Raw genomic sequence first — 16,783 nt, forward strand, 5'->3', positions numbered from 1 at the left:
TTCATTTCATGTTAACCCTATATGTAAAGAGGTGCACTTTAAAATGTGTACGTATAAAATGTAATGGTCAAATGTCAAATATGCAAGTAAGAGATACGGTAGAGGGCTTGTTTTTTCGGTGTGATTTGGTGTACAGTGATGGATGCAACTAAGAATACCTGCAAGACCGATACATTGGGGACACTGTTAAGTTTGTTAATTAAGGGGAAAAGGGTAACTTGTGGTATACAATTTTTTTTTTTTTTTTAACATACACAAATAAATCTTGCCTTGTGGTTTTTAAAGAGTTTTTTTTTTTTTTTAAGTAGACCTCATATTCTTTATTGGATGGTTTTGGTTTTATAATATATATATTCAAAAAAAATATCCTACTCTCCTATTTTTCCTTTTTTTTAATGTCTTTAATTTATAGTTTGGTATTTTGTGTAGAATTTGCCATGAGCATTGAGTTTTACAGTCTGGTGTAAACTCGAGCGTCAAGTAGGGTTAATCTTTTTTCCAAGTCATCTTAATGACAAAAACTGTCCCAATCACCCTGAATAAAGTTATATATTTTAGTTATAACTGCATTTCTATTGATATGTGGTTGATATCCGACAACTACATATACATTTAATAAAGATATTACTTCCGCAAACATATACGTCACAGCTTGAAAGGGTCGCCCAAACACATGCGCAAGAAAGGAGGCGAGGCAGCAGGCAGTTGCTTAGTCAGTGGATGGATTGTTTTCAGCATGTCTTGGGGACGCTGTGAGTTCCGATGCGAAAGCAAAACCCATTCGTTTGGCCTTCCAAAGACGGATGGAATTAGGAATCAGTGGCTACAATTTATGTATAACGCTGTCCCTGATCAGTACAGCCCAAAAGTTCGTTTGTGTGCTGCTCATTTTACGAAGGACTGCTTCCTGAACCTGGGAGAATACAACGCCGGCTATACACAAAGGCTACTGCTGAAACATGGAGCAGTTCCCACTTTGGTCAGACAATCTTTCTCTTCTGAATCAAAACGTGTAAGTATGTTTGATATTTGTTCAAGCAGCTGATATTGACTGTTCAAACGTAATATGTGCCCAGTGCAAAATGTGCATTCGTTATGGGCTGTAACAGAGGCTACATAAGTTCGTATCTTAACATTTGACTTAAGATTTTAAAAAGTTCTGTTTTAAGTGCAATTGCCATGGTTACGAAACATGATCGAATGCTTGAATGAGTTTCTGCCCTACAGCCTGTGGTCTTTTCAGGGTTGCCAACTCTCACGCATCTGGCGTGATTCTCACGCTTTCAGGCTCTGTCTCACGCTCTCACTCCGCCCAACTCAATCTCACGCCAAATTGCCAAACCTGCTTTTGATATTAAACTAAGCTTTAATTTTTTTAAATGTGTTTTAATGAAATTCAAACAATAAATAGCGTTTTGGCGCTAATGTGGCATAATGTTAAAGCCAGAGGCGTTGAAAAGCGGAGTTGCATGCTCTCGTCTCCCTGCGGCGCGCGCTGGTCACGTGGCCCATGAGCGCTCAATACTTCCAAGGGGGTAATCTAGCGCTCGGAAAGCGTTCCACCCCTAGGGGCGGCCATTGCTAACCAAGCCATCACCTGCTGTTAGCATCCCATTGACTCCCATTCATTTTTGAGTCACTTTGACAGTGAATAACTTTACATCTGAGACGTTTAAAGACTCCATTTGTCCATTGTTTATTTCTAAAGAAACATGACAATGTATAAAAGGCTCCATTACCTTGTATCTTACACTATCGCCCCGCAGCAGCTGTTTTTGTAAAAATAGGCTAACGATTGCGTCATAACCAACGCGACCCTGTCGCACAGTTGAGAAATTACCGTATAGACCTGAAGAGACGCTCGCAGGCAATCTTTTACTGTCTATGAGACAATCGGGGGGACGTGGAGACATGTCCTGGAGACTAGTCTGATAAAGTCAAGGGGGAAGAATGGGGAGAAGCCCATAGTGAGCCAAAAGCAACGGGAGAAAATATTTAAACAACGTGATTCAGCTTTCGCTTTCCACATCTACTAGAAGACTCACAGCTGTCAGACAGGAGGCTCACGTCACATCTACGTCGTCAAGCTCAGTCTGAGCCTGCGCAGTTCGCTCAGCCATCAGGAAGTGAGTGCCCCTAGGTTGACTTCATTCTTTCGCCGTAGACGTCAATGGGAACGCTCCGTCCATTTCTTTTACTGTCTATGAATACTTCTAGCGCTGTGCCAATGCATTTAAATGGCTTAAGCGGATACACAACAGTTTCACTTTATAGATGTTTGCTGCAAGTTTTGGTAAACAGTACAGCATAGTGTTAGTGTGTATTGATTATTAAGTCATCCATATTTACAGGATCGTTTTATTATGGAGAGTGATAGAGATTCAACATTGTTAACATTAATGTTATTCTTGTATTTAGCCCTCAGGTATTCCTTACTAATAGGTCACACTCATACTCATTAAATTATATTTATTGAATATTTTGAGGAGATCTTTTGGTACTAAATACTATTTGTGCAACAATTATTGTCAATAAATGACCACCTCAAATATTTTTCTTCTAATGTTTGTATTTCTTCTAAAATTTATATTACAATTAGTGTAGTAATTAATATTAAAATAGAGAATTCCAATTCAAAGAGGCAAATTAGAGTCATTTTGTGGCTAAAAAATATTAATGTTTATTTGTAATGCCATTAGGTGCCTTATGGCTCTTTAATAAATATACATGTATCTAATCTAGTTGCTCAAAAATATATTGCAGTCTTTGCATTCTAATAAATATTTAGATATGATGATCAAACACTAGATTTCTTTAAATGTGAAATTTCAAAACTTAAATAACTTGCATCCTAATCTTTTTAATGAATAATGATACTTATATAAGCACTCACAAGTGAATATTAAGGAATGGCACATATAATTTGACCCAAGAAATCTTTAAACTAGTGCCAAAACAAACATATTATTATGTACAGTATATATACTAGATATAAACTGATACTGAATCAAGATCAAAAGCATTACGCACCCCCCCCCCCCCCCCCCCCCGGCCCTCAAAAAATCTCACTCCAACCTGAACTTAAAAGTTGGCAACCCTGTCTTTTATGACCAGTTTAAGGCTAAATCGAAACCGCTGTATATTAGCGGTGCTGTCAACTTGCGTACATATTTCAAGTTAAAGTACATTGTTGTAAGTGCAATATATATTTAAATATTTTTTGTATGCGGTGCATATAGGCATTGACTTGATTTGAGTGATAAGGGTAACTAGAATGAAAGTGAGGGATGGGGGTTTATTTAAAGGCGCAGTATGTAAGATTTTTGGATTAAAGGTGCCCTAGAATGAAAAATTGAATTAACCCTGCCATGGTGAAATAATAAGAGCTCAGTACATAGACATAACATACTGTGAGTCTCAAACACCATTGCCTCCTACTTCTTATATAAATCTTGTGAATCGCTCCGCGTCCACACTAACATTTTCAATCGTTTTCCAAAAAATGTTCATCTACACTGAAACGTCTGAAATATATTAAATATATCTTTGTCTCCTGGTCTGAAACTGCTGGATAATTTTGCTATCCACTGATTCACTGTTTACTTGCCTTTGCCTAATATTCAGCAGCAAAAAACCACAACGGCTGATCTTCAGTACTCTCTGATGGTTTCAAAGAAAATAACTGAGAGTGGTGTGGAGGACAGTACAGGCAGTAGTGATGAAGATACTTATATTTGTGACCGGGACAGTGTTGCCAGCAGTGTGGACAGCACAGCAGAGGAAATGTTTATGGATGGCCTGGACTCTGTTCTAGATGGGTGAGTTCTTTTAAACTCATTTTCTTGTTTAGTTTTTAATATATTTTAGTGCTTCCATTTTATGTAGATTGAATATTCTGAAATCTACTTGAATAGGCATCCCTTACAAAAAATTAGTTTTACTTATTACAAATGTGCTTTGATATCATAACAGCAATTGTAGTTAGCGCAAGGGTGTAATAGAAACATTGTAGATTCATAATAAATAATCCTGTAGCAAAGTATGTAGTTCAGGTAAGGAGGCGGCAGGAACTGGTGATGGAGGGAGAGAGGAAAAACAAATATTGGCCCCGTTCCCTGAACACACTGCCACTCACTCCTCAGCCAGCTGAGAGGCCTCACTCCTGATGCCATGCGATGGTACTGGATGCTCCTCGGTGGAAGGCTTCCTACTCCGCCTCCTGGGAGAGGATGGCAGCTCATCTAGTTCCAGGCATTCAGCAGAGAGCCAACAGTTCCCTTGCTCTGCCTGTTTTCACTTAAATTAAAATAAAACAGGCCTACTTTTGAATCTGCTGATCTACTGTGTTTCTGTGTCCACAAATCACCCATTTACCAAGTTGACATATAAAGTAAATGACAAAAAGATTGAAGCTGCATGAAGCAGAGACTTTTTGTGCATTAGCCCTCGGTTTCACAGAATAAAATGCATATTTGAGCTGTCTTATATACTTGTTGCATATAAACATGACATAAGAAAACATGGCCTGTTCACATCAATACATGATTAATGTGATAAACTTTTTTATCTGAGTGAATGGCTGTAAGTGCGTCTATTCAGATTAACAGAACATAGAAAAATCTGAACAGCTTTTTGAAAACATGTAAATACAGTTTGACTTAATTTCTTCTCCATGACAAGCGGGTTAGAAACGAATTGCACAGCGCTGCTTTGTGAATAGGGTTACTGCTGTATGTCTGTTTTTTTACTATTTGAGAGAATTTGTATATTCATTCATTCTTTCTTTCTTTTTTTTCTTTTTTTGCATGATTTGTACAAATATTGAATTGATTGAATACAAAAATCAGACCAAATATGTGTGTTGGTGTGAACTGGCCTTTTGTCAACAGAATTATGAAGCACATTGCTAATCCTTTTCTCTTCTTCTTGTGTCATGCAGTAGGCCTTCAACTGACAATTACCCACCAGAGGAGGACTGTGATTCAGACACCAGCCCACAGCACAGAAAGAGATCCCGTTTGTCTTCCACATCTTCTACTGCTGAGGGAGGTGGCAGGGAGAGGGAGAATGATGGTTTCTCTGCTGTATCAACAGAAAGGTGGCACAGCTCAGAAGAAGCAGATGTTGAACCGCTTCAACTGGACTTCAGTCCTGTCCAAGAACCCGGGCCAAAGTTTTTACCGAATAGGTGCAGCAGTCCTCTGCAGTTTTTTCAACTGTTCTTTTCAAAAGCATCATTGCAGACCATTGTAGGGCACACAAATGACCATGGAGCCAAGTGCCAAGAGAGAAAGGGCAAGGTGTGGGGCAATATTTGTCAAAATGACTTGAAGTCGTACATTGCACTGGTCATTTACATGGGTATGTTCAAGTGCTCTTCGCTGACTGACTATTGGAGTGTGTCCCAGCACTTCAGTCTCTCCTTTCCTGCAAAAGTCATGTCTTACCAGAAATTTCGGTCAATCTCTAAAGCTCTTCATCTAAGCGACAGCAGGGAGGATGCGCTGAACAGCGTTAGGAGGGGAACAGCTGCCTATGAACGGCTGGGTAAAATTCAACCGCTGTATCAAGTCATTAGGGAGGCCTGCAAGACGTTTTTTCATCCCTTTCAGAACATCACCATTGTTGAAAGAATGGTGGCATCGCAAGCTAGAACTGGACTCAAGCGATGTGTGAATAATGAATCTCCAAGCATGGGGTACAAACTCTTTGCGCTGACCGACTGCACCTGCGGCTATACGTGGGACTTCTTTATTTACGAGGGGAAGTCGTGTACGTCACAGAGTGAGGGCTTGAGTTATGAGTCCGTTATGGCATTGGTGGATGAAAATATGTTGGGCTCTGGGTATAAACTATTTGTTGACAAATTTTACTCCAGTCCCACACTCTTCAGGGACCTCCTGAGTAAAAAGATCTGGGCTTGTGGCCCAGTTTGGAGAAACAGGGCAGGTTTCCCAAAAACAACTGTGAACAGACTGTCAAGGAACGCTCCACGCGGCACCATGCGTTGGATTAGGGATGACGATCTGCTGTTTGTTGAGTGGAAAGACTCACAGGAAGTGCAGATGTGCTCCACCTTCCATAAAGCCAATGATGGGAATACTGTGCAGAGAAAGGTGAAGGGTGACACACATCGGACCATTGTGGAGGTCTCAGTTCCAGCTGTGGTGTTGGACTTCAACAAGTAAGTAAAATGTATTCAGATATAAACTCGCAATTGTGAGAAACAAGCATCCATGATTATTCTGTCTGTTCAGAGCATAGACCAGGAAAAAAATATGGACGATGCGACATCATCCGTTTCCGCTTGGCAGATTTGAAGCTTTCAGGCGGCCTGCACGGCGCTGGCATCTTGGGACCGAGTTATGGAACAGTTATGGAAATGTAAAAACTAAAGTTAAAGCTCCAATCTGCTCCCAAAAATCCCGCAAAAAGTCTGTTAGTGCCTCAGTGACAACTTCACTCAGAGAAGACGTCGATCTCCGCTGTCAATCATGACGTCACACCCCCATTTATATAGCATCAAATAACTAACTAAAACTAAAATTATTTTAAAAACGAACACTTGAAATGAAATCATTGTGATAATAACTGCCTACAATAGAGTGCCGAAGTTCTGACGTCACTTTGTAGGCCAAAACGCGGAAGTGAGTTAGCATTTTAGCACTTCCGGTTCCCTCGCTCAAAAGTCTATGGGTTTTTTGAATGGGTTTTTGCCAAATCACCTGAAATAAGGTCTGTGGTTAACAAAGCCTCTAAATATTTTCACGTTTTGATCTATGACATAAAACACACTAGTTCTAACCTGCTTGAGATTTTTTTAAACTTTATTGTGTCTTAAAAACGGCGGTTGCTAACAAGTTGCTAAAAGGGACTACATCCTTTGGCCGGGACTTTAGGACAAACGGGAAATCTCACCAGCCCGCGTTTCATTCACACTTGAATTCTGTAAGTAAATATTTAATAAAAATACAAAACTAGCCCGCGTTTCAGCCTCACGTTCTTATAAGTTTACCTTTCAGTTAATATACATAGTTATATATTTAGTCCTTTCAAATAGTGGTGTTTCCAAATATTGTTATACACAGAAATCTGTGATATTAAGGTAACCGATTACCAGTTCTTCATTTCTGTGGAGAGACTGTAGTGTAGGGACATACGATTGTAAATTTATACGGCTAGCTTACGTCGTCAGTGCTTCGGAGGCGGTAAAAGCACTTTTTTTCTGACGAATTAGCAAATGGTATGCAAACATACAATCAAACACAAGATTCTTCAAAAGATTCTTTAAAGTCTATTTGGGGCACGATGATCAGGCATAATAGCCTAATCTTAATCACAAAGACAATAATATTAAGCTTTAAATATAAAATAACAAAATAATAAATAAAACATTAACAAACGAGAAAACAAATCTCAGATCGGCACACATAAACCCAATTAGTTTCTAACATTTTTGGAAAAAGCGAATGGGCAATATTTCTCATGAAAAAGTGGATAAGTGTTCATACACAGCGCAGATCATAATGAGCGAACGTGTTTTTTAAATAAAGTTTGATGAAGCTTGATGATGACGTAGATCCGCGACTGTGTGCTGTAGTCCGTTAATAGCCTACCGTTAGCATTTTATATCTGACGGCTTTATTTAGGCTTCAAACGGTATACATGTTGGATTCACTTGTAAAGATTATCTTGATAGACAAAACGTGTAAGAATCATAACTCTTTGTTGAACACAGATCTTATTTTTTGCGATTGTCCAAAAGTCTATGGGGAAAATGCATAGGCTTTTGATCGAGGGAACCCATGCGCCGCTAACTTCCGGGTTGGCCTACAAAGTGACGTCATGACTTCGGCACTCTATGACATAAACTAACTTTGGGGAAAAAATATTTGAAGTGTAATATTGTTTAGATTGCCTCACGTCCATTTGAAAACAAAGAGGGCCAACTATACTGGGACCGGTCACCGGGGGGCGATCGAGGCGCGAAAGCTTCAGTTTCTGAGAGGGGCACTGCAGGCTTGGTTTAGAGTTTGAATATGCATTTATATTTCCACACAGGAACATGGAGGCAGTGGATCCATCTAATTCCATCACTGGACATTACAGAGCTCTACATAAACCGGAAAAGTGGTATCAATGTGTTTTTTACCACTTCTTGGACATCACTGTAGAAAATGCATTCATTATGCAGGAGCTAATGGCTAAGAGAAAGTACATGAAGCCTTTGACTCGAAAGGCATTCTTGGAGGTGCTTATTTTAGAGCTTACAGAAATGAGTCCTTAGGATTTGCCATCAGTTTCCTCAGGTTCCTTCTCAGAAGTTCCCTTTATTTATTCTACAAGCTGAAGCGCATCACACCAGACAAAAAATGAATAAAATAATCATAAAACCCTGTAGGAAAATCTTGAAGGAACCACGAGCAAATTAGTCTTCCAGGTTCTGATGTCATATCTGCGGCACTCTATTATCAAAATATTGAAAATTTAAAAACATGGTGTTTTGTTGCATTGTAAAGTGGAATAATGTTTTGAATGCTTTTAAATGATATATTTGTCTACATTTTATGTGCTTTGTTGGTTTAGATGTGTGCATAGTTCTCAAATGGTCTTTTTTGAAAACATGTGTTGGCAAGAGGAATGTTTCACAGGCATTTACATGAGAATTTGGTCAAATCTAATGTGGTACTAATGTCATTGATAGGTTATTTTGAGCAAACATGGTGGTTTATAATGGCACCTATTATTTTAATGCCATATATTTTATGTTACAGAGATTCTCTTGAAAGTATGCATCTCAGCTAGCCTGAAAGAACCTTTATATAGATGTAAATTGTTATTTTTGTTATTTCCAAACTGAAGAAGAGTCTTGTGTGTCAGTGTGTTTCATAGCAGGAGGAAAGTTTGACTTCACACATTACCAAAATATAAGAAACCAAAGCTATTAAATGTTATAAATTACACTGGAGTTTTATTTACTTTGTTTCATGACAGTTGTATCAACAGGCTAGTTTTAATGAATGTATTTTCGTGAGGAATTTAGAACACAGCCATACAGCCAAATGTAAATTTATTGTAAATATGCAATAAAAAATTAATTAAAAGTTTGTCTATGGTGTTTTTGATTCAAGTGGACCTGTCTGAAATGCAAATCGGGCTTTATGTAGGCTTTGAGTTACTATATTCAATTAGCTGAGTCCTGGCTGTAACTGGCATAATCATATTTGTATCAACATGAACATGAAATATGACATAATAGGCCTATATGCAGTCAAATTGGAAACATTTTAATACATTCTTAAAATTCTGCTTAAAATGAAGGTGCTTATCGGGAGTTGAATTGGGAGCAAATCAGTCAATGAAAATAATAAAGCAGGGATAATATCTAACATTGACTATGGCAGTATGGTGTATAGCTCTCTGAATAAAATTGACTAAAAAGAATGAGACCATACACAATGCAAAGCACCAGTAAAAGGAAAGTATGTTGCGGAGCATTTAGATCATCACAGTCTTATTACAGGTTGAAATAGGAGAAATGCCTCTAGAATTACATAGACTTCAGGTTATTATTGTCCAGTTAGGGTAGCAGACACATCCTTCTTATCCGCTTCACACGCCAGACCTGTAGGCGGCGGAAATGCACCGTTTAAGTAGACTTGTTTGCCAAAACGCCATAAAACCCGAGAAGAAGAAGAACCGATTCGCGGGAAATATTCCTATTTTTAATCACGCCACTCTTGAACTCTCGCGCAGAGAACAAATGGATACCGTTTTTGTTGACATATGTCAACGTTAGGACGCGAGTTGTGTAAGTTTTATGATTAATCTTCTGAACGGCATATGTTGTTTTGTTTGTTTATTTTTTGCGGTGCTGTCATTTACATACTATAGGCTATGGTAAAGGATGAGTGCTGAAAGGTTGGATGTTTTATTCCATATTGGATTAAAGATAACGTGATATGAAAACGAGATTGCAAAGTCTGGTGGTTTGTTTATATTAACGTTACACTGGCCACTGATTTTTCAGCAGCAGACATCTGCAACGGTTGATCTTCAGGTACTCTCCTCTACGATGGATTCAGAGAAAAGAACTGAGAATGGTGTGAAGGACAGAACAGGTGATGAAGATACTGATGTTTGTGACCAGGACAGTGTTGCCAGCAGTGTGGACAGCACAGCAGAGGAAATGTTTATAGATGGCCTTGACTCTGTTCTAGATCAGTGAGTTTTTGTAATAATTTTCTTTAAAATATTTTAGCGATTATTCATTATACGAGTTAAATTCTGTGCTTGATGCAAATAAATATTTTTGTATGGGCATCCCATATAAAATGTAACATTGCTTTGCAATAGTAACAACAAACTGGGAGTTTGGATAACATTTTGTAATCGTGTATATATATATATATATATATATATATATATATATATACACACGTACATTTGTATAAAGCATGCATATTTGTCCATATCCATGTTGATTAGAGTATTAAAAACTTGAAACATTAATTTAAGCTACATCTAGAACTGATGAAAATGTGATTAATCGCGAGTTAACTCATGACAATGTGATTAACCACGATTAAATATTGTTTTATATATATATATATATGGGTCATAGACATGACATATATATTTCTAAGTGTAGCTTAAATTAATGTTTCAAGTTTTTAATACTCTAATCAACATGGGTATGGACAAATATGCATGCTTTATACAAATGTACATTTATTAGTGAAACCATTCTCAGAGCATGAAGACTAGACATGTATCAAAGATGTTTTTCAAAGAACTAGTTAATGTCTCTTAAAGGACAACTCCGGTGAGAAATGAACCTAGGGGTAATTAACAGATGGTTACCGAGTAGATCGTTCTCTGGGATGCATTTTCATGAAAATCAAATGTAAAGAGTTTTATCTCTAAAAACAGATTCGCTTATAACGCTTGTCTATGGGGCACAGGGTGGTAAAATTAATTGGCTAGTTAATACCAATAACAAGCCTAAAAATAGCCTCACACTAACACAGTAGCATATTGAGGGTCACTACATGCAAACCGACGGCTTGAGAACTTTGTAAGTGCACAAACAGTTTAATAAGAAGATACTTTATAAACACAGCGCATTACGCATTTACGGACAGGCGCCATCTTGAAAAACAGTCTCGACGAGTCGAACCACGAGCACTATGCTAAATCGATATTTAATACCACTAACAAAGCTATTTTGAGCCTTGTTAGTGAAATTAAATAGCAATTTAATTTTACTACCCTGTGCCCCATAGACAAGCGTTTAAACTAATCTGTTTTTAGAGATAAAACTCTTTACATTCAATTTTCATGAAAAGGCATCCCAGAGAACGATCTACTCGGCAGAGTCCTGCACGGGTTCTATTTTGTAAATCCGTACCCGCGGTGCGTTAAACCGCATCCGACCCATTTTCCGACACGGAGCACTAATTAAAATCTGCACCCTACCCGCTTAAAATAGAACCGACACCTGACCCGCACCAGAGATAAAATCAGTTTAGCATATAACATTATATAGGCCTACAAATTTATTGCCAGGTCATACAAAAGTAAATACAGCACTGTGCCACGTCATTAAAATTCGAATACATCATTTTCAATAAGTGTACTCACACCGGCGGTGGCATTCTGTGCCTGTCCACGGCAACTCGGGAAGTTGTTCAAAATTGGTACTGAAGTATCGGTTCTCATGACATCCCTAGTTTGAAGTGAACCACTCTTTCTTCTTTTCACTAAGTGGCACCTGATGTCAGAGATCAAATTGATGTTCATTCAGCATATTGTCCATGTTTTTATGCATTGGTCTAAACGGGTAAATCAAATGCAAAAATTATTATATAGTGTAAAACAGGCCTATAGTCAACAGAGTTGAAAGGTACATTGCTAATCCTGTTTTATTTTTCTCTTGTCATTCAAAAGGCCTTCACCTGGCATTTACCCACCAGAGGAGGACTGTGATTCAGACACCAGCCCACAGCAGAGAAAGAGATCCCGTTTGTCTTCCACATCTACTGCTTATGGAGGTTGCAGGGAGAGGGAGAATGATGGTTATTCTGCTGTATCAACAGAAAGGTGGCACAGCTCAGAAGAATCAGATGTTGAACCGCTTCAGCTGGACTTCAGTCCTGTCCAAGAACCTGGGACAAAGTCTTTACCGAATAGTTGTAACAGTCCTCTGCAGTTTTTTCAGTTGTTTTTTCCAACGACAATGTTGCAATCTATTGTAAGGCACACAAATGACTATGGAGCCAAGTGCAAAGATGTGGGTGATCAGTGGCTCTACGTTTCTCTGAAAGACTTGAAGTTGTACATAGCACTGGTAATTTACACCAGTCTCTTGAAGTGTTCTTTGCTGACGGAATATTGGAGGAAATCACATTACTTCAGTCCATCCTTTCCTGCACAAGTCATGTCTTATCAAAAATTTGTGACAATCGCAAATAGTCTTCATTTCACTAATACCAATGAGGATGAGAAAAATGACTCGAAGAAGGGAACGGCAGCCTATGAACGCTTAGGTAAAATTTTGCTTCTATATCAACTCCTTAGGGAGGCTTGCAAGTCTTACTTTCATCCCTTTCAGAACATCACAATTGATGAACGAATAGTGGCAGCACAGCCTAGAACTGGACTCAAACGACACATTGAAAACAAATCTTCAGATAGAGGGTTCAAACTCTTTGCACTGACAGACTGCACCTGCGGCTATACGTGGGACTTCTTTATTTACGAGGGGAAGTCGTGTACGTCACAGAGCGAGGGCTTGAGTTATGAGTCCGTTATGGCATTGGTGGATGAAAATATGTTGGGCTCTGGGTACAAGCTATTTGTAGACAAATTTTACACCAGTCCCACACTCTTCAGGGACCTCCTGTGCAAAAAGATCTGGGCTTGTGGCCCTGTTTTGCCGACCAGGAAAGGTTTTCCAACAACAACTGTGAACAGACTGTCAAGGAACGCTCCACGCGGCACCATGCGTTGGATTAGGGATGACGATCTGCTTTTTGTTGAGTGGAAAGACTCACAGGAAGTACAGATGTGCTCCACCTTCCATAAAGCCAATGATGGGGATACTGTGCAGAGAAAGGTAAAGGGTGACACACATCAGACGCTTGTGGAGGTCCCAGTTCCAGCTGCGGTGTTGGACTTCAACAGGTTGGTAGCATTTCAGTGAAGTTACCTTGCCTATTTTAAAGGTGCAGTGTGTAGTGTTTATAAGGATCTTTTGACAGAAAAGCCATATAATACACATTTTTTTTTTTTTTCAAAGGTGTATAAAGACCTTACATAGTGAATAGGAATGGGCAACAGTGGTTGAGTACTCAAACGTGACAGCGGAGATCGATCATGAAAACGATGATCGCCCTGACTTTAAAATATATATTTGTCTGTTTTCCGGATTAGTTGTGGCATTTTGGGCGGTAACTGAGGTCTGATTGATAACCGGCTTGAATTTTTTTTTTTTTTTTTGCCCACTTTAAACCTACTCTGAGTGTATTCAACTAGCTTTGTGTAAGAGGTTTAGTCATTTTATTTTGCTAATGCATTTATTCACAGGAATGTTTCTCTTTTGAGTTTAAAACCGTAGCTTTTTTTCTTTCCACCCAGGAACGTGGGGGCAGTGGATCCATCCAATTTCATTACTGGACATTACAGAGTGCTGCAAAAACCGAAAAAGTGGTATCAATGTGTTTTTTATCACCTTTTGGACATCGCAGTAGAGAATGCGTTCGTTTTGCATGAACTGGTGGCAAAGAGAAAAAAACAAGAAGCTCTGACGCGGAAGGCATTCCTCGAGACGCTTGTTTTAGAGCTTACAGAAATGGATGACGAGAACATATCTGGCTCTGCACCGGTTGACAACGCTCATCCTCCAGCTCCCTCCTCGTCTTCTACTCCTTGCTCAGCTTCTCCTGAACCATCAGTAACTGAAGGATCCCACAAGCCCAAGTACATGATGTCGGACAGTACTGCTGGTAGACGTAAGTGCAAGCTCTGCCACCAGAAAACTCCGATCATGTGTGTAACTTGTGAAGTGCCGTTGTGCTTTCAACCCAAGCGTGATTGTTTTAATAACTGGCATGAACCAAATGACTGACTTATAACCGTTTCATTTAAATGGATGCAACTGTTACTTTCTCCTACTTTTATTTCATGACACTTAATTGAATATTTAAATAAAACTCCTTTGGTTTTAAATTTAATTAATTATTGGTAGTTTATTTGACATAAATGTGTTGTGGTATGTCAGTTGGAACTACCATTTAAAAGTTTGAAGTTTTAAGTATAGTAGTAATGTAAAGAGTAATATTACTCGGTATCTTTACTTTTTTGTTGACAGCAGTTGTGCTGCTTTACATTTTTCAAAGGAATTAAGAAGGATTAAAAGGTCAGCATTTACTTGTATCCTTTTGTAACATTATAAAGACCTTTACTATCACCCTTGATCAATTATAATGCATCCTGCTAAATAAAAATGTCTTAAAATTGTTTCTGCTGAATCTAATATTGTAATGTATGCATTAACATTGTGTGACTCATCTATCTTTTCTATTTATTATGATTTAGGATTTTTTTTTTCCCATTTGTGTATCATCCAGCATTGTCATCAACAATAGATTGAGAGAGAACAAGCAGCACATTTAAACAGACTACTACAGATTATTTGCCCAATCAGTACATGCTAAATTGCATATTTTTAAACCTTGGTTTAACATCTCATCTGAAGGACGGTCTTTTAACAGTATAGTGTCCCCATCACTATACTGGGACATTAGGACTCTCACAGACCACAGGGTGAGCTCTCCCTGCTGGACTCACTAACAGCTCTTCCAGCAGCCACCTAGTTTTCTTAGGAGGTCTCCCATTAAGGTGCAGATCAGGCTCAGCCTGCTTAACTTCAATGAGCATCCAGTCTTGGGCTACAGGATGATATGACTGAAAATGACATATTTTTAAGTAACTTGAGTAACTTTAGTCCAAGGCCTTTCTGTCCTTTGAATGTATAGTCTTGTTCAAAATAATAGCAGTACAATGTGACTAACCAGAATAATCAAGGTTTTTAGTATATTTTTTATTGCTACGTGGCAAACAAGTTACCAGTAGGTTCAGTAGATTGTCAGAAAACAAACAAGACCCAGCATTCATGATATGCACGCTCTTAAGGCTGTGCAATTGGGCAATTAGTTGAAAGGGGTGTGTTCAAAAAAATAGCAGTGTCTACCTTTGACTGTACAAACTCAAAACTATTTTGTACAAACTTTTTTTTTCTGGGATTTAGCAATCCTGTGAATCACTAAACTAATATTTAGTTGTATGACCACAGTTTTTTAAAACTGCTTGACATCTGTGTGGCATGGAGTCAACCAGCTTGTGGCACCTCTCAGCTGTTATTCCACTCCATGATTCTTTAACAACATTCCACAATTCATTCACATTTCTTGGTTTTGCTTCAGAAACAGCATTTTTGATATCACCCCACAAGTTCTCAATTGGATTAAGGTCTGGAGATTGGGCTGGCCACTCCATAACATTCATTTTGTTGGTTTGGAACCAAGACTTTGCCCGTTTACTAGTGTGTTTTGGGTCATTGTCTTGTTGAAACAACCGTTTCAAGGGCATGTCCTCTTCAGCATAGGGCAACATGACCTCTTCAAGTATTTTAACATATGCAAACTGATCCATGATCCCTGGTTAGCGATAAATAGGCCCAACACCATAGTAGGAGAAACATGCCCATATCATGATGCTTGCACCTCCATGCTTCACTGTCTTCACTGTGTACTGTGGCTTGAATTCAGAGTTTGGGGGTAGTCTCACAAACTGCCTGTGGCCCTTGGACCCAAAAAGAACAATTTTTCTCTCATCAGTCCACAAAATGTTCCTCCATTTCTCTTTAGGCCAGTTGATGTGTTCTTTGGCAAATTGTAACCTGAGTTCTAATTGTAATTCTGCACATGCCTTTTTTTTAACAGAGGGACTTTGCGGGGGATTCTTGAAAATAGATTAGCTTCACACAGACGTCTTCTAACTGTCACAGTACTTACAGGTAACTCCAGACTGTCTTTGATCATCCTGGAGGTGATCATTGGCTGAGCCTTTGCCATTCTGGTTATTCTATCCATTTTGATGGTTGTCTTCCGTTTTCTTCCACGTCTCTCTGGTTTTGCTCTCCATTTTAAGGCATTGGAGATCATTTTAGCTGAACAGCCTATCATTTTTTGCACCTCTTTATAGGTTTTCCCCTCTCTAATCAACTTTTTAATCAAAGTACGCTGTTCTTCAGAACAATGTCTTGAACGACCCATTTTCCTCAGCTTTCAAATGCATGTTCAACAAGTGTTGGCTTCATCCTTAAATAGGGGCCACCTGATTCACACCTGTTTCTTCCCAAAATTGATGACCTCAGTGATTGAATGCCACACTGCTATTTTTTTGAACACACCCCTTTCAACTAATTGCCCAATTGCACAGCCTTAAGAGCGTGCATATCATGAATGCTGGGTTTCATTTGTTTTCTGAGAATCTACTGAACCTACTGGTAACTTGTTTGCCACGAAGCAATAAAAAATATACTAAAAACCTTGATTATTCTGGTTAGTCACATTGCACTGCTATTATTTTGAACAAGACTGTATTGCCCTAATATAAGGCCTGATACAATGTAATTTCCCACCATAAACATCCCCTAACAGCATTTTTCCATTCAGGTTTGTGACCTAAACAAATCAAGCTATAAATGCAGACACATGCA

At 38.7% G+C, this 16,783-nt stretch overlaps 2 protein-coding genes across 4 annotated transcripts; both read left to right on the forward strand.

The window, feature by feature from the left end:
• The first annotated feature begins 654 nt into the window (after positions 1-654).
• Positions 655-9,104, forward strand: LOC137074098 (piggyBac transposable element-derived protein 4-like). 2 transcript variants are annotated; one of them, XM_067442789.1, is made up of 4 exons: positions 655-1,012; positions 3,625-3,818; positions 4,940-6,184; positions 8,062-9,104. In XM_067442789.1, the coding sequence occupies exons 1-4, from the start codon at positions 674-676 to the stop codon at positions 8,285-8,287; spliced, it is 2,004 nt and encodes a 667-aa protein (XP_067298890.1). In that variant the 5' UTR covers positions 655-673; the 3' UTR covers positions 8,288-9,104. The 2 variants fall into 2 exon arrangements, with proteins under 2 accessions (XP_067298890.1, XP_067298892.1); XM_067442791.1 differs by having other exon boundaries at positions 3,628-3,818.
• Positions 9,105-9,657: 553 nt separating this feature from the next.
• Positions 9,658-14,521, forward strand: LOC137074099 (piggyBac transposable element-derived protein 4-like). Of its 2 annotated transcripts, none has more exons than XM_067442792.1 (4): positions 9,658-9,811; positions 10,031-10,224; positions 11,950-13,185; positions 13,639-14,521. In XM_067442792.1, the coding sequence occupies exons 2-4, from the start codon at positions 10,076-10,078 to the stop codon at positions 14,126-14,128; spliced, it is 1,875 nt and encodes a 624-aa protein (XP_067298893.1). In that variant the 5' UTR covers positions 9,658-9,811; positions 10,031-10,075; the 3' UTR covers positions 14,129-14,521. The 2 variants fall into 2 exon arrangements, with proteins under 2 accessions (XP_067298893.1, XP_067298894.1); XM_067442793.1 differs by having other exon boundaries at positions 9,677-9,811; positions 10,034-10,224.
• Positions 14,522-16,783: the final 2,262 nt, after the last annotated feature.

Source organism: Pseudorasbora parva, chromosome 4, assembly GCF_024679245.1.
Source record: "Pseudorasbora parva isolate DD20220531a chromosome 4, ASM2467924v1, whole genome shotgun sequence".
NCBI classification, from domain to species: Eukaryota; Metazoa; Chordata; class Actinopteri; order Cypriniformes; family Gobionidae; genus Pseudorasbora; species Pseudorasbora parva.